The 22,807-nt window shown below is 33.6% G+C and overlaps 2 protein-coding genes across 2 annotated transcripts; both read right to left on the bottom strand.

Annotated features, from left to right (window-relative positions):
- Nucleotides 1–751: 751 nt before the first annotated feature.
- On the bottom strand, nucleotides 752–1,696 carry LOC148122307 (olfactory receptor 8G50-like). The gene has a single exon (XM_087905055.1). The coding sequence runs from the start codon at nucleotides 1,694–1,696 to the stop codon at nucleotides 752–754; it is 945 nt and encodes a 314-aa protein (XP_087761181.1).
- A 6,348-nt stretch (nucleotides 1,697–8,044) lies between these two features.
- On the bottom strand, nucleotides 8,045–8,980 carry LOC125388844 (olfactory receptor 8G18-like). Its single transcript, XM_085688544.2, has one exon. The coding sequence runs from the start codon at nucleotides 8,978–8,980 to the stop codon at nucleotides 8,045–8,047; it is 936 nt and encodes a 311-aa protein (XP_085544670.2).
- Nucleotides 8,981–22,807: the final 13,827 nt, after the last annotated feature.

Here is a 22,807-nt window from a genome sequence, read left to right on the forward strand (position 1 = left end):
GCATTAACAAAGACATCTTGAAATATTTCAGGGTGGCTACTTGTGAGAAACGCATCTGGTGGTAATACACTACTTAATTTCATTGCATAGATACCTTTTCCATGCCTCAGGATCTGAAACAGGGCTGTGTTAAATAAAGGCATCTAGCATAATGAGCAGACAAACAATAGTGTGAAGAATGTGGCACAGAAAACCATATTCATTGTCATCTGATCCTATTTATCAATGGCACTCTAGTTTAAGATAGTGTAAACACCTTGTGGGTAGAAATATGGCAGAACCTGTCTTTTGCTTGCATACACACTAATACAGTCCTATATACTTTCAGAATTTCACATTGTTTATTTCAATTACTTAAGTTAAACAACTTAGAAAATTACATTTTGAATTATATGACAATTGATGAGTACAGCCAAAACAATAAGACAATCAAAAGATATTGATTAAACTCATTTATTACCAAAATAACATAAGTGAGGCTTGCCTAAACAGAGTGGGTTCACATATGTAAATATGAAAAAACCAAGCAAGAATTTTGAAAATTTTTCAGGAGATGACATAATTCCCTTCTGGGAAAGAGATTTGGTTATGCCAGAGAACAGCAGCCCTCTATGGATATAAAGGTGAGAATTCACTTCTGCCTTGGGTACATTTCTTCCAAATAATCATACATTAGCAATAACCTCACATCTACTGTTATTAATTGCTACTTGTAGAATTCCCTTTCCAAATTTTAAACTTAGCATTCTAATTAGTCTTTGTTGAGAGGAAACATCTTTTTTAGTAATTTTTTAAAGGCAACTTTGACATCTTTATTTCTCAGGCTGTAGATCATGGGATTCAACATAGGCACAACAATGGTATAGAACACAGACGACAATTTCCCTTGGCCCAGGGAGCTGATTGATGATGGCTGAAGGTACATGAAGGCTGTGGAACCAAAGAAGATGGCAACAGCCATGATGTGAGAGCTACAGGTATTGAAGGCCTTGGATCTTCCCCCAGTGGATTTAATGCGGAGAATGTTGACAATGATGAAGATATAAGAGCTAAGTATGGTCATAGCTGGAGCTATAATGTGAAATGCACTGAAGGACAGTGAAAGTACTTCATTGATAAAAGTACTAGAGCAAGAGAGCTCCAGTAATGGGAAAAGATCACAGAAGTAATGATTTATTATTGAAGCCTTACAGAAAAACACTCTTAGTAGAAAGACAATATGAGTTGTGGCACTTACTAAGCCCACACCATATACCCAAAATATCATTGACAAACAGACTGGATAGGACATGGTTACATTGTAAAGCAAAGGATTGGCGATAGCCACATAGCGGTCATATGCCATTGCAGCCAACATGTGACATTCTGCAACAGCAAAAACACAGAAGAAATAAAATTGAACTATGCATTCTGGGTAGGGGATGACATTCTTTTCGGTCACAAAGTTCACAAGCATTTTGGGAGTAATGACAGTGGACTGACAGCAGTCAATAAAGGACAGACTGCTGAGTAAATAATACATGGGTGTGTGCAGTTGAGAACTGAACAGAATCAGAATGATCATGCCCATGTTTCCCACAACTGTAATCAAATAGACTCCTAGGAAGAAGAAGAATAGAGGCAACTGGAGCTTTGGGTTCTCTGTTAAACCAGAAAGGATGAATGCAGACACAGCAGTATCATTTACTTCTTCCATTCTCTTTTAGAAACTCTATGTGAGAAGAAAACTTTATATAGAGGAAAAATTTGAGTATCCATACTCTTATCACTCAGTGAATTTTGAAACAGAATTCAAATATTTTCAGGGATCTAAAATTGTCTTCCATCTTCTTTTCTTTCTAAACAATCAGAGAAACTTCAGTCCTGTAGAAACAAGACATGTGAAGAAATAATCATATAGATATTTGCATTTTTGTGAGTATTATCATGAGAATTAATTCTACTTGTACTTATTTCCTGCTACATGCAAACTATTCTGGTACACTTAATTGAAGGTTTCTAGAAATTCTCATATCTTACTTTTTGCATTTTTCTTTTTATTAAAAAATTTTACCTGTGGTAATATAGACACATTATCCATGAAATAACCATAGATATAACTATAGTAATTAGGAATTTTATACTGAATTTTTATACTAAAAATATAACAATGGGATTGTCTACCACATTCTGATTCTCTACCACAATTCTAGATAATTGACAAGGGACATAAAACCAAAAAATTAAACTAGGAAGCCAGTAGTTTAGAAATCAAGAAGATGAAACATCTACTACTATCTAAATACAATCAAGCATATAGAAAATCAGGAATTGGTCAAAGAGTTCTATTAAATGTAATTAACAGTATTTTAGGGTTATGTTAGAAAACAGAAATCACAGGATAATTGGAGATGTAGGAAACTCACCAACAATCTCAGGTGAGATATCTTAAAATTCTTTGTTTGACACTTATTTTTCATAGACCTAACAGTTCTGAATGCTTATCTTCTACAAAGAACAGCAGTCACCATTCTTGGTCAAAGTTAAATCAGGAAAAAAGCTTCATAATTGTTGATATGGTTAAGTCATGTCCACTGTAACTGTCATTTTTATGGTGCCTTGAGATTTCTTATTTTCCTATCTACTTATTGAAATAAGTTCTTGTTGATATTTTAAGACTTCTCTCTAATATAGTACACCTCTACTAAAAACACTGAGAACCACATAATGTAAGTGGATGTGTTCCCAATTGGGAGTGTTGGAAATTTATCACACAAAACTGCCTATTAAAAAAGATGAACATTATAGCCAGAATAGGTTATGTTGCAAACTGAATATGGAATATGACTGACATAAGAACTGACTAGTTACCACACATGTGTGATCCTAATGTGGGGCTGATTTTATTTCTTTCTTCATATCTTTAATTTGAACTCCTCTGATCTTTCAGGCTTTAATCTATTACCATTACACAAAATGAACTTTCCTTGATATGGTCTCCAGCTTCTCAACCTTCAGAAATTTATGACAAGATAAATACAGTTCTAATCATTGTACATTGCATTTCTCTGGTATTCTATTACAGTACAAAGGATACACCAAGACACACTACCATCAGTTTCTTTGGGTCTGTTCATTGGTTTCTTATACTACATATTGTCATTTGTAAAGATGCTCCAGGAAATATCAGTCTCAGGCACAGAAGACCCATCATCTGTTTCTAAATTATGTCAGATCTAACTATTCTTGTGAACTTTGACTTTATCTAACTTTATAATAGTTCCCCTGCATAGTAGTTCTGAAGAATACAGTAAATTCCATTGCCTTCTATTCAATGCTGCTTGTGACACTGAAGCATGATTAATAATAATAAAAAAACAGAGACAGATATTGAGGTACAACCTAAATACCAGAAAAGCAAAGCAACCAGACATTTACTCTATTCCAGATCTCAGTATGAAAATTATGATTCTGCTGCCAAGAAACCTCAGAATGAGACTGAGAGTGGTGTCTGTCTCTTCCCACCTCTCTAGTTCTGGGATTAAGAGCATATACCAATACCATATGGGTTCCACTGCAACCTAGTATAGTTACAGGAATTAAAGGTGTATGTCACTGCTGCCTGTTCTGTAAGACTGGCCAGTGTGGCTGTTTTACTTTTCTGATATTCAGGCAAACTTTGTTTTTTAAAATACAAATGACATGCCACTACATATTACCTTAATGCCGGCATACATTTGTGCTTGTTGCAGCATTCCTCAATACCTGTATTGCATCAGTTTTCTTAAGCTCCCATTCTCAAATTCATCTTAAATATAAATGAAGCAGATGCAAAATACTAAAATATTTAATTACAAAAAATTGTTTTTATTATCAGTAAATTGATTTGCACACACTCACACACACATACACACACACGTTTCACATGATTTCATAGCTTTATACTTTGTATATATTCATCTTAATTCTGTAATTCTGTTTTCAAATATAATTTTATCAATAATATGGATGATAGAAAATAAGAAATTGATGTGAAATTTGCAAGAAATAGTAATGAGTACTTATGTGCTGGTATTGTTTTGAGTCAATGTTAGGATACTAAAGTGGACCAACATTAAAATAAATTTAGAAGTATTAAACATTATTTATGTGGTCATCAGGATAGAAAGATAAGGAATATAGAAGATCTACTCTTCAGGATTCTATATACTAGAAGGAAAAAGATAGGTTCAAAAGATATAAGATTAAATATATTATTTAGGAAGGTCCTGAAGGACCACAGCAGAATTGTGATAATACTTACTCAGGAAATGGTATCAACAAAAGCATTTTTGAGAACATTAAGTAATAAAACCTTCTCTCTTTTTGTACTATGTCACATGACATGACTTTTACAGAAAAGTACGTTGAGTAGAATTCCCACAGTTATATGTTGCAATTTCCTAATAGCTTCACTCTTATATCCTTATCCTATTTAACATACTTTTGTTGGTGTCAAGGTAAGATTTGTGTTTTATTCAAAAATTTTTAAGAAAATATATTGCAAAATAATTACAATAAAGCAACATTCACAACTTTAAGTTCTTTCACAATAAAGAAACAAAAACCCAATACAATGCAAACTTCCGTAAGTCAGGAAAATAAAATGAAGACATGTCACTTCAAACTAAATCACCAAACCATAACCAAATAAAATCACACATACAAAACTGAAATAAACAAAACGTTTTGTGAAATCTGTTATACATTGTTCATGGTTGTCCTTGAGTGATTTATATAACCAAAGTCAATCTATTCAAGAAAACTACATCATGATCTACAGACAGGATATAGACAGACTGAGACTATGTTTGGAATGAGCTTTTGAAACTTCAAAACCCATCCCCAGTGACAAAGGTCCTCCAACAAAAACACATCTCTTATAAAAATGTCACAACTTCTAACCTTTTGAAAATAGTTCACCAAGCTGTAACCAAATATTTAAATGTATAAGCATATTGGGACAATTCTAACTTAAATCATGATGGTTATCCATTCTCAACTGCTTAGTCCTAAAAACACACACATATGAGCTACACTCAATTAACTCTCAGGTTTATGTATGTGTGTGTGTATACATACTTATGTGAGACATATATAAAGCTGTGTGCATATATGTAGCAATAACTATTGAAGAAAGTCAGTAATTTGAGAGTTGATGGGAGAGAGCATGAGAAGTTGCCAAGAAGATAAAAAATGTTTTAAATAATCTAAATATAGAGTTTTTATATATCAAATTTCAGAAACACTTTAATTTTGAAACAGATATTAGTAAAACAGTATTATCAGTTCCATTTTAAAAAGAAAATGAGGATCTTGAAATGAAAATGGATATTGAGAGCAAGAAGTAACACATGTCTATAACAACAGACTATAGAACAAGTTTTACAAGCTAAGGACTTGTATTTAGACAAATCACTCCTTTTTCCCAGACAGCTAGATGTTGGGTGCTTTTCTTTTCCTTTACATTAGAAGGAGAAATAGCTTTGAACACGTGAGAGATAGATTACAGAGACTTACCTCTTGAACTAATGTTCCTTAAAGCATAATAACAAAGTCATTTGTTCTCCAAGGGTAGGCTGCTATAAACATTTTATATGGAGGCGTAGACAACAAGAACTTAGTTAGGAAAAGAGTAGTGAGAATCATCTCCCTCTGGATTCTCATCCCTCAAGTATTGTCTCTGGAGAAATCAACATCCAGAATTAATATATATTTCCCAGTGGTTCTCACTTGTGAAATGTAGTCAGTCCTATGGTAGTTCTGTTTAAAGTATAGACTTATTAAAAGTTTGTAAAATGTACTAAAATATCTTGAAACTATAATTATAAATTATGGGCTTTTAAAAAAGAGTTTCCTCAAATGACATGATGCAGTGAAGTGAAGTAATGGTAAGAAGAAAGAGCCGATATTCCAAAAATAGACCAAAGGCAATAAGTTACTGGGACTTTGTAAAGAGTTTCATCGGATGGTAAAACACTGTGTAAAAACAGAAATATGTCAGTGAAAGAAAAAGAATTACAATTTGAGACTACTTTAGTGAATTCTTACCCAATTACCAATATCCTCGCTACTTGGCTAGACCTTGTAGACCTGAGGACACAAGGACTGAGGATTTTTACTACTGCCACTCTTCTGAATCGCTGCTGACACTATTGTCCAGGATATTACTTAAGCTCCACGGTAACATATTAAAGAAATATAGGGATTCATTACAATGAAAGGATATAGGCATACAAGGGCATAAAAATAAATAACAAAAAAACAACAATAACACAATGTTGAAATTTCAATTTACACAAGTCAGAATGAAATAAAGAATGTAAAAGACGATGAGTTTCAAGAGTATGTGAAGAAAGAGTAGCCATTATTTCCTGTTCATGGAATTGCAAACGAGTACATCTACTTTGTAAGCCGGTATGGTGAATTCTAATCATCGTGAATAACTACTGACACTCTAGGTCAGAGTGTTCACAAGAAATAGTAAGTAAGTAAGTAAACAAGTATGTAATTTGCTATTTGACACTGCAACACCAGTTTTTACCCAGAGTACTTCACACTCAACATCAAAGTTTACTCCTTAGATATGTTCATTGCATCATTTTTGAATACTATAGCTAGGAAATGGAAACAACCTAAATGACTTCAACTGATGAATCGATAAGAAAGCATATTACAAATACACAATTCATGATTAGTTCTCTAAATATTGTAAATTATGTGCTACTGATGAGGCCATTTAAGTTATAGTCTCTACCAGACTATTAGCAGTGATTATGTCATCCACAGACAAGTCTGACACTTTTGACAGCAGATAGACATATTTGCATGTATCCATAACTGGTCTAAATACGGCGAATGCCTGAAGATCTGGTGAGGAACCTCATTTCCTGCATATATGAAAGCACCCCATCATATAAGTGTCAGGGGACACTTTGGAAGAGTAGATAAGAATATTCAGAGTCAGGGTACAAGAAAATCTGTACAAGAGATTGTGTCTTCGATGTAGGACAGGAAATTGGTTTTGTGAAATATCAACAACATAGATTGCTAAACATGAGCCAAAAATTATACCTGTTATCATACCAGTGTGAAAGGAGGAAATTTCATAGGTGCACTCCCTAAAAAGAACTAGACACAGTTTCTGATTGCTAGGAATTGTGGTTATGAGGCGAGCAGGCCTGCTTTTCACACTGCCCGGCTCCTGCACAGCTAGCTTTACACTCGAAATAGCAATGTAAAAAATGTATTCATTTAAACACTTCCTGGCCCATTATATCTAGCCTCTTTTTGGCTCTCACATCTCGACTAACCCATATCTAATAATCTGTATGCCACCACGAGGTCGTGGCTTACCGGCATGATTTTAACCAGTGTCCATCTCGGAGAGGAGAGCCATGGCATCTGCTTGTCTCTGTTTTCTTCCTCCCATATTTCTGTTTTGTCTTCCCCTCCTACCGATGTTCTCACCTATCAGGTCAAGCAGTTTCCTTTATTAATTAACCAATGAAAGTAACAGATAGATAGAAGATCCTCTTACAACAAGGAATAAAATAAGTTTTTCTACGTGTAAGCTTTCCTAAGTATAATCCTCATACATATGTATGTAATGTATTAATTATTTCATAAATTAACTCATTTGAGGGAGATAAGGGAATGATGTAATTGCAGAACTGATATATGAAATTGAATTAAAAAGTATGACATTTGTTCAAGTTAAACATGTAATTTATTATTATTATTATATCAATGATTATGAAATATGAAGGAATATATAAATAACATGATGGGCTATCCATTGAGGACAAATGATCTTTTTCATCATTGCTATTGATTTATGTTTTTGAATCTGTGAAACATACATAATAATATTTGCATAGAATTATGAAATTGAAATTATAACTTAAAATTATCAAAGTAGATAATGAGTTATAGCATTGTCAGGTAGACCAAGATAAATATCATTAACACAAATTCTGTAATTGTGGATCAGTGCTCTAATAAATCATTCTCACATTATCTATGCTTACAAAACTGTTTTGCTTTCAAGTATTTTCTTCAAGGCCACACTGACATCCTTATTTCTCAGGCTGTATATGATGGGGTTTAGCATTGGCACAACAATTGTATAAAACACAGAGGATACTTTTCCTTGATCGGTAGAGTTGACTGATGTAGGCTGCAGATACATAAATGCTATAGATCCAAAGAAGGTAACAACAGCCAAGATGTGAGAACTACAAGTACTGACGGCTTTGGACCTCCCTTCTATGGAGTGAATGCGGAGGATACTGGCAATAATGGAGATGTAAGAAGCAATAATTGTGAGAATTGGAATAAAGATATTCAATGTACCAAAAACTAGAATCAAAAATTCACTGATATAGGTATTAGAGCATGCAAGCTTCAAGAGGGGAAGAAAATCACAGAAATAGTGGTTGATCACATCTAATTCGCAGAACCAAATCCTAGTCATGAAGCCTATGTGAACTGATGCAAAGAACACACCAATAATATACACTCCTGAAATCAAGGAGCTGTAAATCTGATAGGACATTGTTACACTGTAAAGCAAAGGATTGCATATGGCAACATAGCGGTCATATGCCATTGCAGCTAATGTATAACATTCTGCAGTACCAAAAATGGTAAAGAAATAGATCTGAGTCATGCATCCAGGGTAGGAGATAAGGTTTTTTTCTGTCAAAAAGCCAACCAGCATTTTAGGGGTAACAACTGTGGATTGACAGAAGTCAATGAAGGACAGACTGCTGAGGAAATAGTACATGGGGTTGTGCAGGTGGGAAGTGAGCACAATCAGTGTGATCATGCCCAGATTTCCTGCTACAGTGACCACATAGATTCCAGTGAAGAGAAGAAAGAGGGGCATCTGGAGTTCTGGTTTCTCTGAGAGCCCAGCCAAGAAGAACTCAGTCACTGTGCAATGGTTTCCTCCTGCCATGCCTCTATTCGGACCCTGAGGAGTAAAAGAAGTATAAGATTGTCGGACTGACATTATTATTCTTTTTCATGTACACAAACTCCCATAAAAATTGTTTATGCCTTAGAATAAATTTTCTCTATATTTAATTACCTCAACTGAATCATCATAGATAAACAAAATATATCAGTTATTATTATTTTTAAATGCATCCTTAAAAAATGAGAATTTATTTAATATGAAATACTATGTCTGATTTAATGTTCTGAAAATTTTGATGAGTTCATATATATATATATATATATATATATATATATATATTGAGATTTATATTTAGACAGGGTATTAGTGAGGAAAGGTGCCCAACAGTCTTTAGGAGGAAAGCTCTCCCTAAAATTAGGGAATTATTATTCAAAATTTAAATATTTTAGGTGATCTACAGAGCTTTTATTTTCAAAATTTCCATTTTTTTCTTATTGTTAAGATACAAAAAGTCATTAAGCTTCCAAATGTGATAATGAACTTTGAAGTGACAATTGCATTAGGTTCTAGATAAGTGGTGCTACTAGCAAGGGATTTCTGGTGTGGGCACCAGTTCTTGAGAGGAGCAGAGTCATTAATGGTTCATTGTGAGTTCATGAGTACTAAGGGCACATTCTCATTCCCAATAGTGTACTAATGACACTCTTGGCTAATGCAATGTATTTATTGTTGCTAACTGTGTAAAGAAATAATTTTAACTAGCACTTTTAGCAATCAGAAATTCTGTAACATGATTCCTGAATTATTAGTTCATATTGACATTCTTTTTTAAAAACAATATTTATTTTCATTATGTATACAACATTCTGCCTCCATGTATGCCCGTGCGCCAGAAGAGGGCGCCAGACCTTATTTCAGATGGTTGTGAGCCACCATATTGTTGCTGGGAATTGAACTCAGGACCTCTGGAAGAGCAGCCTGTGCTCTTAACCACTGAGACATCTCTCCAGCCTTCATATTGACATTCTATCAAATAAAAATCCAGTCAACTGTTTCTACACATCAAAACCAATGAAAGAGACTCATCAGTACATTTTTGCCATTGAATGTTCTGAACTAAGAAGGATGGCAATACATAAATACACAGGTTTATTCTATTGAAATGTAAAAAAATTAATCTCTCTGTGCACAAATTAATTCTTCATTTGTATTAGAGTTTAACCACTAAAAGATAAAATGTTTGAAATGTTTTTAAAATGTAAACATTTATGTCTTACATGGATAACAAGTTCCCATCTATCCTGACAAAAATCACTGTCTCTTCTCAATGCTTTTGGTAACACTTCACAACTCAGTGATTAGTACAGGTGTCACAGAAACCATGCACTTGAGTCCCTAAGGGTGGAGGTATCAAGATGGTACTGGCCTGGAGGTTTCATTCTTAATGGCTAGATTTCACAGTGTTGGAAGCTAATAAGGACACTCCTGGTGGCGATGAACTATAATATCATCTATTAGCACATAAACTGGCAAGACATTCTCATTGGGACAATGTTCGCATTAACATCATGGTAGTACTGAATCATTTTATGTTCCAGAAAATGAAGCCCATACCTGACACTTGTGTCTAACCAAGGATTTGTTGCATTTTTAATGCTTTTTGTTTGTTTTTTGTTTTTTGATACAGGGTTTCTCTGTAGCTTTGGAGCCTTTCCAGCAACTAGCTCTTGTAGACCAGGTTGACCTCAAACTCACAGAGATCTGCTGCCTCTGCCTCCTGAGTGCTGGGGTTGAAAGTGTGTGCCACCACTGCAAGGCAGGATTTGTTGCATTTTAAATTTTGTAAAAACATTAATAAAGCATGTAGAGGACTATACTTCCCCCAAATAATACACTGCCTGTTTTATTTTACAACGGTGTGTGTATTACAACTGATATATATATATGTATGTGTATATATATATGTATGTGTATATATATATATATATATATATACACAAGAACTTTTGGCTAGTGTTATAATACTTACTATGCAAAGCACAGTAATGCCTACACTAAAAATTCTGATTATCTTTTTTCTTACTTTAACCTTTGAAACTTGAGTCACAACTTTTCTCACATAGCTATGATATATTTTCTATTTGCTGCTGTACTATTTGAAGTCTACTCTGTCTCATATAAGTGGATGTCCTCAACCTTTATATTTGCCAGTTTTTGTATGTCAAATAATTAATTCTCTAATTTTAGTTCATTATTATTTTTTCTGATAGCAAAATAAATTCCATTTAAATTTCAATATAAAATTAAAAATAAATAGTATAAAATGTTAGCACCAAATATCAACAATTCAATCTGAAAAAAACAGAAAAAAATCCTTATATACTAGATATTTTATTTTTTCTTTCACCATTTTTTAACTTATTTTACATATATAAACCACAGTTTTCCCTCATTCCTCTCCTCCCACTCCCTTCACCCATCTTCAAGTTATATCACTCATCTACACCTTCTCCATCTCCACTTGATGGAGTAAGACTTTCAGTAAGAAACAGCAAAGCATGGCATATCAAGCTGTGACAGGATCAGGCTTCACCTGAATCAAACCTGAACAATGCTTTCAATATAAGGAATAAATTCCAAAGGGCCAGATCATACATCAGGAGTAGGTTCTGGTCTCACAGCTAGGGACCTCCCAAAAAACAAGCTATGCAATTATCACCCAGATGCAAAGGGCCTACATCAGTCCCACTCTGGGGCTCCCTGGATGTCTATGATAGCCCTGAGAGTATGTGAAGAAAATTTTAGTAAGAGAAGAACTCACCACAGCAATGCTTTATAATAGTTAGTATGGTAAAGAAGTCAAGCTTCACATAGTTATAAATAATTTGGAGTTAAAACAATTCATTGATATAAAATATAGAGTAAGATAATTTAAGAAACTCATGAGTACTTAAAGCAAAGTCTGTTTAATTTGAGTCATTTGAGAATTTACCAAAAAGTAACATCAATATAGTATGATGTTAAAAAACAAAAAACAAACTACCCATCTCCATTGCGTTTTTCCCCTTAGAGCTCATGAAACCCTATGGAAGATGAGGATGTACAGTAAGAATTATGGAAGTTTGGTAGGGGTCAAAGAATCCAGGAGGATATTGTCTACAAAATAAATTGAGCATGGTTCATAGGGACTCACAGACTGAAACAGCAATCACTGATGCTGCATGGTTTCACGCAAGGGTCCTCTGCAGATATTATGTAATTTTTAGTTCGATATTTCTGTCTGACTCCTAAGAATAGGAGTGGTGGTGTCTCTGAGTTATTCACCTACCTTTGGGACCCTTTTCCTCCCTCTGGGTTGCGATGCTCAGCGTTGATAGTAGGGTGTGTACCTAATGCTATTGTTTCTTGTTATTCAGTGTTTGGTTGATATTCCTGGAAGCTTGCTCTTCTCTGGAGGGAAACGGGAATATATTGGATATGAGGGAGAAGGGAGATTGTGCTTCTTGAAAAGTTACAAATAATAGAATACAGATGCTCTAGAGTTATACAATGCTCAATATATAAATTTTCTTTTGAATATTCCTATATTTTCAATAAATAAACTATTGGCAAGTACTTTAATTGCTTTTCACATACTGTATTTATTTCTATTATTGTGTTGGTTTGATATACATATGTACAGGCAATGCAATGACATGTATGTGAAGGCCAGAGAATAACTTTGGAGAGTCTGATGTCTTATTTCACAACGGGAAATCTGACGGTTAAAGAGGGTCCTTGACATTGTATGGCAAGTGCATTTATCTTCCGAGTCAACTTGTCTAATCAGTAAGAGCCATAATTTCTAAGAGATTAGTGTCTGCAGTTGCTTTTAAATCAGATGTGAAACACATATGAGTATAAAATATGAATGCTACTTAAGATGATTGCAGCATTAATACAAATTTACCAGTATAAAAATATAAAGATGTTTATGAAGAAAAAGGAAAACTACTACATTTTCTGTTAACAGTCTTAGTGTTATCCACAAAAAAAAAATTTCCACAGAATAGTTACAGTTCAGTTTCTAGTGCTTCTTGAGGTCACCTCCATACCTCTTAATAATTTGTACCTATTTTATTTCTAAACTCACAGACTTTAAATATATCATTCTATACTCAGTTAGATTAATTAAGTAAGTGGCATTACCTCCACTCTCATGTTTTTGGAAGTCATGCATCATTGTAGATATATTGGTAATTTATACATTCATTAAAATAATCTCAAAAGTGTTTATCCATCTCTTAAATCTTACTTAATATAGATTTCTTAATACAAGGTCAAACTCCATGAGTATCACTTCAGGTATCATGCAGAGATCTGAGATACCTAAAAAATAAAAATTAAATTAAAAAATTATAAAAAAAATCAAAATTGTTGTGTATTTAGGATCCACTAATATAATTAATATTGTCTAATCCCCTGTTTCAAAGACATTTTGTAGCATTGTTCTTCCACATCCATCTGTATCCTTTGACCCAGCTCTCTCTCTCATTTTCCATTTCCTTCTAAATATATCTGAAATACAAAGGAAATGACAATGACCTCAGATCATTTCAATTGTAAAAGGTAAAGTGACATCCACTCTGTTTTAAAGAAATCACAACCTAAATCTGACATATTAGCACAAAATATGTGATAAAATTTGCAGATATGATAAAAATTTGAAAAAGGGAAATAGAATTTTAGATTGAATTTATTTTTACATCCTGATGGGCTTAACACCAAGTATAAAAATGAAGAGATTTTCAAAAGTACTATTGCATAATAAGCAAAAATGTGAATAAATTCACGATCAAGAAAATTTCAATGTCATCACTTTTATTCAATTCCAAGACATGGTGCTTATTATTTTTATTTTTATCATTCCTAAAAATGTTCTTTAATATCTAATAATTCCCATTAAAGTCTATAGATTTAGCAGGGTTTTCTGAAGAATTCTGTTACTTGCAAAACACTATATGGTCTCCAACATTCATCAAGATGAACTGGAAATGAAAAAATTTTATAATAATCATTGTTTTACAAATGAGTTACCTAACCAAACGTGATTTAGTTAGGCTATAAATTTGGTAGCATAAAAGAAATAGTATAATCTGATAATTGAACTTAATTGATTGAATTATAGCCAGCATAGTAGAAATTACAGAATAAGAGGATTTTCTGGAGTCTAACACTATGAAACTTTTTCCGTTTGGACTTATAACCTAAACAAGACATTACCTATTTTCAGGGTAAGGTTCATTTCTTGTGACCAGCATGCCTTCAAAGTTACTACAATTTCAGCCATAGAAGTTAATAAAAAATAAATCATTAAATGTAAGTATAAAATGTCATATCAGTTATAATGATTTTATGAAGAAACAGCAACAGAAATAAATTAAAATAAAGCAAGGACAAATTTAATACCTTCTCAATTAATTTATAAGTGACTTTTAACATAAAATTTTTATTTATACAATAATTTAATATATAGATTAAGTCAAATTCATATAAAGAGCTACAAATATACTTTCAATTCCATGAAATTGGTGAACTAAGACATTAAGAAAGTATAATTCATATTTTTTCATAAAAATACAAATCTAATTTTTTTAAATGTAGTTTATTAGTTTATATTTCCTAATACAATATTAACAGTGACACCTAAAATATATCTGATCTGGCTTTCCAGCTCAGTTGTTATTTAACTGAAATACAGTCAAGAGGTCACAACGATGATTAATGATTGATCATTAGGCATCCTAGTGGTCACTATTTACCATAGGTCTGTTCCACTCCTCTTCCCAAAGGCTTCTACACATTTCACTACTTCTGTACACCAGAAGGTTAACAAGCATTTATTTCAGACAATGGCTTTAGCTGTGAATATTTTTGCTAAGGAAAGGGAATTAGCAAGATAAAAGCAGAAACTGTACGATTCTTGGAATCATCTGAAGGTGATATAACCAGTATGCAGCTTATGTGTTGTGAGATATTTTATGATGTTTGAATGTACAGAAGAAAAATCCTTTAATAATTATAAGGGACAATTATGTCACTGTGTTATTTTAAAAGGGTAACAAGTAACTTATTTCTGCTTATGGACATGAGGAGGCTTAATCTGATACTTCACTTTCAAAGGTCTAGAGAAAAGATTGTGTTAATTCCTTTTGTAAAACTGTAAATTCTCAGTCATATTGAACCTGCTAAATTCTTCATGCATAGAACCCTATCCATCTATGGTGGACTCAGATGCCTACTTACAGTTCCTAGAGTATGTGGCAGCCATTTGATTATGTACATTTTAGATTGCTCTTCATTCTACTTGCCAGAGTGTTACCAACCACTTTTTTCTTTGTTAACTGGTAAATACATATTTCCTTTTATATCCATTCTAAAGCTATAGCTGACACAGAGTGATTCTACATAACATGTATTAGATTCATCCTTCCTAAAGCATACTCAGTATGTTGTAATTTCTGAAGAAGACACTTGCTTCATGGGCTAAAAATTCCATGATTAGGCAAATGAAAAGTTGGACTTATTTACCTTCATCCTCAGTAGTACAAATCTGCCTCATTCCCAGATTTGTAAAATACTTTCAGCAATAAGTTAAGAATTAGATTCTGCCTGACTTAAGACAATGATTTTTCCAGACTTCAGGGTCCTAAATATCATGTGTGAGTTCATGAAACAGACACACTCACTTTACTTGTGCTACAATTCTTAATATCAAGATTGGGTTTTTTAGCCACTTGTAAATGGTACTGATATTAGAATTGGGAGAACTATGCTCCTATCCTTCAGCAATTAGTATTGAGAAGACCATACCAAGTCCTCAATGATAACAGTACCTGTGAGTCTGGTCTGCATCTCTTGTAGGCGTTTTCTAGGACTTAATTTATACCTCCGCATATTGAACTTTATAGGCATAGTCACTAGGGCAGTTGTGAAGTACTGGGATGAGTTTATCCTCTTCAGTACTGTATGTCAGCAAATTGTTAATCCCCAAGGATTCTCATTATTCTAGAAGCTGGTTCATGAGAATATTCAGTAATCAAAAATACTAATTACCCATCTGCCTAATTATTTTTCAAATTGTTTCCAGTCATTTCTAAATTTTCACATCTTATTAAAGATTTTTAAGTATAAAGATCACTAAATAATTGTGTTAAAAGGGTTACTCAGATCCAGAATGTGGATGGGTGTGAGATTTTATTTAGTTCTTAGGAGTCTCAAGACACAACTGACAGAATACAAACTGGAGAAACCAGGTTTTAGAGGAACAATGCCTTTCCTGATGAGTTATATCTTTTTAATTATACTTTTAATGATATTTTTTTAAAAAAATCTCTTCAAAGCTTGGTAGATTGCATGAATATTATTAACAGCTTCTACAAGAATAAAAATGACCTTGCTTTGCTCCTAATTTAAAGAATTGAAGGAGAATAATAGAATGAATAATAGAAAGAATAATAGAAAAATAGATTTAAGGGGATTGGGTCACCATTAGTAATAAAGAAGCAAATGAGCAATTTCATGACTAAATAGAAACCAGGACAATACAAATTCATAGACTCTTAAAATGGTTTGCAAGTATAACCTAAGTATTTTTTATGATGGCTTTCCTAATTTTTCCATTATTTTTCTTGTATAAGCAATTAAATTTTATGTACTCAAATTAATGGGCTGCCTTAAAATATAGTTAATATTTATGCCATTAAATACTACAAAACAGATTAATGTTCTAAAGAAGCTCAATGTAACTTTGGGGCTAATTTGCACAGAAAATAATTGTAGCAAACAGATCTACATAGCCTCATCATTCCAGGAACAAATGTATTGCTGTGCATATTTATTAAGTCTGCAACCTTTCTTATATATTGGAAATTTAGTAAATATCTAAAAAAACCTCAAAATATTACATGAATAATACTGAAACCATTGAAATTTACTGATAATTATTTGAATGTATAGTGACTATTTTCCAACATTCTGAATAGCCTGTTTTTAAGAAGTGTTGGGCTCTTAATTTACATTTTAACTTATTTATTTTATTAACACACATTAATATTATTATAGTTGATTGTGCTATTTCCATATCAGAAGAGTAATTGCCTTAAGCTCAGATCCACAGATATCTTGAATACTTAAAAATATGCTGAGAAGTTCATAAATATGACATTACATGTTGTTCTGAAAAAAGAAAAAAAATTCAAGCCATTTCCATTGTACTATCTGGGACAGGATTCTCCAGTATATCCAATGTGTCACTCACTGCTACCATACCCTGGCATCAAATAAATTGTAGTGATACCACAGTGGTTATGTTGAGAAAATGTGTTCTTGTTTGGTTTGTTTTTGTGTTTTACATTATTATGCCCCAAAGTACAGATGTTGACAATTTGGATGTGGCAACAACAATTAATAAATTTTTTCTATTAAAAAGTATGCTAAGACAGCGATATATTGAAATAAATTTGACATATAGTATAATTCCAGAGTCTCCAAGAGTGAATCTCTAGAGTTGTGAGCATTTGTTTATCTCTCTTCTCTTTATTGAAAGTCCAGGACAAACCTTATGATGGAAGATCAAAAATTCCGTGAATAAAAATTATACACTAACTAGAAAAGATTCAGAGAATTTAGCTCGATCCACCAAAATTGAGTACATAAGTACGTAATTATATAAATAAATTATAAATACATAGGTAGATGGATATATAGAAAGAGGAATAGACAGACAGATGATGAGAGATAGGTGATAGATAGATAGATAGATAGATAGATAGATAGATAGATGATGTATAGATAGATGATAGAGGGATAGATAGATAGATAGATGTTAGATAGATAAGAAAGAAGATAGATAGATAGATAGATAGATAGATAGATAGATAGATAGATAGAAAATGAAAAGAATGGATAGCTGATAGGTAGAATGATATATTATAGATAGGTAAGGAAGAAAGAAACATAGATGTAAGGACCAAAGACAAAACTCCTGTCTTTGAATGAGCTGGCCAATTTATTGTACTTTTTAGAAACTTGGAGGGTTTTTTTTAAATTTTGTCACATTTATTACAATATATCTTATGCATATGTCACTGAATATGTTCCAAAATTTTCCTGATATTATCAGATATAGAATTATGATCTACTTTAGGTATGGAAAATTATCAGGAGTTCAAGGGATTTGTTTGTGTTGCAATTAACACTTCTCCATGTATTATCATTTTTGATATGTGAAATGTCAAACTTAATTATTTTTTTACTATTCACAATATTTATGACAAAGGAAAACTAAGGTTCACTTTAAGGACTTCTTTATGAACAGGTTTAATGAACTCAGAAACGTGTTATTTACACATTGTCTTACTTGGACAAGTTAGCCAGAGAAATTCTACCCAAGATAAAAACTTTTAAATTTTATATTAAACAGGTCAGTGTGTCTTTACTATGTAATGATTTCTTAAAACAGGCACACAAATGAACTTTAAAAAATTTAATTAACAAAATTAGTAAATCTATTCAATAATTATTAAATCTATTTTAACTATAGTTGCAGCCCATCAAATGATATCAAACCATTAATGGATGGGATAGTATTAATGTCAAAAATGTTCCTTAAAAATTCCATGAGATATCTTCTTCCCTGCTCCCATATCCACCCTTCCTCCATTCTTACAATCTCATTCCCCCAGAGTCTCCCCATCCTACCCTCCTCACTTTTTCTCGCCATGTCCCCTTACGCCTACTCCACACCCACCCCCAAGATCCCAATTTTTGCCTGGCAATCTAGTCTACTTCCAATATCCACGAGGATAGCTATATGTTTTTCTTTGGGTTCACATTCTTATTTAGCTTCTCTAGGACCATGAATTACAGGCTCACTGACCTTTGTTTATGGTTAGAATCCACTTATGAGTGAGTACATACCATATTCATCTTTTTGGGTCTGGGTTACCTCACTCAGAATAGTGTTTTCTATTTCCATCCATTTGCATGCAAAATTCAAGATGTCATTGTTTTTTACCGCTGAATAGTACTCTAATGTGTATATATTCCACACTTTATCAATTCTTCCATTGAAGGGCATCTAGGTTGTTTCCAGGTTCTGGCTATTACAAATAGTGCTGCTATGAACATAGTTGAACAGATGCTTTTATAGTATGATAGGGCATCTCTTGGGCATATTCCCAAGAGTGGTATTGCTGGATACTGAGGTAGGTTGATCCTGAATTTCCTGGTAAACCTCCACACTGATTTCCAAAGTGGTTGCAAAAGTTTACATACTCACCAGTAATGGATGAGTGTACCCTTTACTCCACATACTCTCTAGCAAAGGCTATCATTAGTGTTTTTGATTTTAGGGAGCCATTTTAGGGTTGGCAAGAGACTTGACTCTAGAGGGGTTCCCAAGTGTCCGTGGAGATGTCCCCAGCAAGTTCCTTAGGCAACTGAGGAGAGGGTGCCTGAAGTGGCCCTATCCTATATCCACACTGATGAATAGCTTGCATATCACCATAGAAGTTTTATCTGTCAATGGATGGAGATAGAGACAGAGACTCATAATGTAGCACTGGACTGAAATCCCAAGGCCCAAATGAGGAGCAGAAGGAGGGAGAACATGAGCAAGGAAGTCAGGACACGAAGAGTGTGCCTACCTTCTGAGATGGTGGGGCTGATCTAATGGGAGCTCACCAAGGTCAGCTGGACTGGGACTGAAAAAGCATGGGATCAAACCGGACTCTCTAAACGTGGCAGACAATGAGGGATGACTGAGAATCCAAGGACAATGGCACTGGGTTTTGATCCTACTGCATGTACTGGCTTTGTGGGAGCCTAATCTGTTTGGTTGCATATATTCCTGGACCTGGATGGAGGGGGGAGGACCTTGGACTTCCCACAGTGCAGGGAACCCTGACTGCTCTTTGGATTGGAGAGGGATGGGGAGGGGAATGGGGAAAGTGGAGGGAAATGGGAGGTAGGGAGGAGGCAGAAATTTTTTAATAATAAAAATAAAAAAAATTCCATGAGAAACTAAAAAATTATTAAAGATATCTTAAATATTAAGAACTATTCTAGCATATGAACAGGAATTATGTTCCTTATGATCAGCAATTTCTACTTGGTTGTATTAGTCACAATGAGTTTGGCTAAATCATGGAAGCACAAACTCAAATAATCAATGGATAAGCAACAAGAATACTAGAGCAGGTAGATGGTCAACATACAGAAATGTCTATAAAATTTTTATAAAATTAAAATCAGGTGTCTAAGGTAATATACCAAATAAAGTACATATGATTCATTTTATAGTAGGCCAACAAGTGGATTTTTCCCGGGTAGAAATTTCAAACCAGAAATTTTAAGCACTACAGAAAAACAGATTTAAACAATACATAGCCAAAAAACCCATCCTTACAGAAAATACTAGAAGGAAAACTACAAACCAAGGAAGCCAACAATGCCCATAATAACACAAGCATCTAACAACTCTCTACCAGCACAACTCAAAGAAGGGAAACACACAAACACTATCACCAGAAAAAATAACCGGAGTTAGCAACCACTGGTCATTAATATCACTTAATATCAATTGATTCAATTCACCTATATAAAGGCACAGGTTAAGAGAATGGATACGAAAACAGGATCCAACATTCTGCTGTTTACAAGAAACACACCTCAACCTCAAAGACAGACACTTCATCAGAGTAAAGGGTTGGGAAAAGGCTTTCCAATCAAATGGTCCAAAAAAAAAAAAAAAACCAAGAGTGGTTATACTCATATATAACAAAATTGACTTCAAACTTAAATCAGTCAGAAGATATGGAGAAGGACACTTTATTCTCATAACAGGAAAAATTCATCAGGATGAAGTCTCAATCCTGAATACCTATGCCCCAATATAAAAGCAACCACATATGTAATAGAAACATTACTAGAACTCAAGCATACATCAAACCCCACACACGAATAGTAGGAGATTTCAACAGACCTCTCTCACCAATGGACAGGTCAACCAGACAGAAACTTAATAAAGAAATAAGAGAACTAATAGATGTAATGAACCAAATGGACTTAACAGACATATATAGAACATTCCACCAAAACAGAAAAGAATATACCTTCTTCTCAGCATCTCACGGAACCTTCACAAAAATTGATCATATAACTGGTAACAAAGCAAACATCCATAGATACAAAGAAATTGTAGTAATCACCTGTGTACTCTCAGATCACCATGGAATAAGGTTAGAATTCAATAACAATTTGAACACCAGAAAGCCTACAAACTCATGGAAACTGAACAGTCAACTACTGAAACAGCCCTGGGTAAAGGAAGAAATAAAGAAAAAAATAAAAATCTTTCTTGAATTCAATGAAAATAAAGACACAACATACTCAAACCTATGGAACAACATGAAAGCAGTGCTAAGAGGAAAGTTCATAGCACTAAGTGATCAATTAAAGAAAACAGAGAAAGGACACATTAGAGACTTAACAGCACACTTGAAAGCTCTAGAAAAGAAGCAGACTCACCCAGGAGGAGTAGAAGACTGGAAATAATCAAACTGTGGGTTGAAATCAACAAAATAGGAAAACAGAAAACAATTCAAAGAATCATTGAAACAAAAATCTGGATCTTGGAGAAAATCAACAAGATTGACAAATCCCTATCCAAAGTAATCATATGGCAGAGAGAGAAACACAAATTAATAAGATCAGAAAAGAAAGGGTGGCATAAAAACAGACACAGGGGAAATTCAGAGAATCATTAGATCTTACTACAAAAGACTGTATGTCACCAAATTTGAAAATGTAAAAGAAATGGACATATTTTTAGATAAGTACCATATACCAAAATGAAATCAAGACCAGGTGAACAATTTAAATAGACCTGTAAGTCACAAAGAATGAAGCTGTCATCAAAAACCTCCCTACCATAAAAAGCCCTGGCCCAGATGGTTTGAATGCAGAATTCTACCACAACTTCCAAGAAGAGCTGATACCTATATTCCTTAATGTATTTCACAAAATAGAAACAGAAGAGTCATTGCCAAACTCCTTTTATGAAGCTACAGATATCCTGATAACAAAACCACACAAAGACTCAACCAAGAAAGAGAATTATAGGCCATCTCACTCATGAACTCAATAAAATACTTATAAACCAAATCCAAGAACACAACAAAGAAATTGTACATTATGATCAAGTAGTCTTCATTCCAGAGATGCAGGGCTAGTTCAACACACAAAAATCTATCAATGTAATCCATCATATAAATAAAATGAAAGAAGAAAATCATATGATAATTTTACTAGATGCTGAAAAAGCATTTGACAAAATTCAACACCCCTTTATGATAAACGTCTTGGAGCGATTATGGATACAAGTCTATTCCTAAATATTATAAAAGCTATACAGCAAGCCGACATCTAACATCAAATTAAATGGAGAGAAACTCAAATCCATTTAACTAAAATCAGGAACAAAACAAGGCTGTCCATTCTCTCCATATCTCTTCAATATAGTGCTTGAAGTTCTAGCAATAGCAATAAGACAACATAAGTAGACCAAGGGGATTCAAATAAGAAAGGAAGAAGTCAAACTTTCGTTATTTGCAGATGATATGATAGTGTACATAAGCGACCCCAAAAACTCTACCGAAGAACTTCTACAGCTGATAAACACCTTTAGTAATGTGGCAGGATACAAGATCAACTCCAGAAAAATCAGTTGCCCTCCTATACACAAAGGATAAAGAAGCAGAGAGGGAAATCAGAGAAGCATCACCTTTCATGATAGCCATAAATAGCATAAAATATCTTGGAGTA

This window comes from Myodes glareolus, chromosome 4 (genome assembly GCF_982192425.1).
Source record: "Myodes glareolus chromosome 4, mMyoGla1.1, whole genome shotgun sequence".
In the NCBI taxonomy this organism is placed as follows: domain Eukaryota; kingdom Metazoa; phylum Chordata; class Mammalia; order Rodentia; family Cricetidae; genus Myodes; species Myodes glareolus.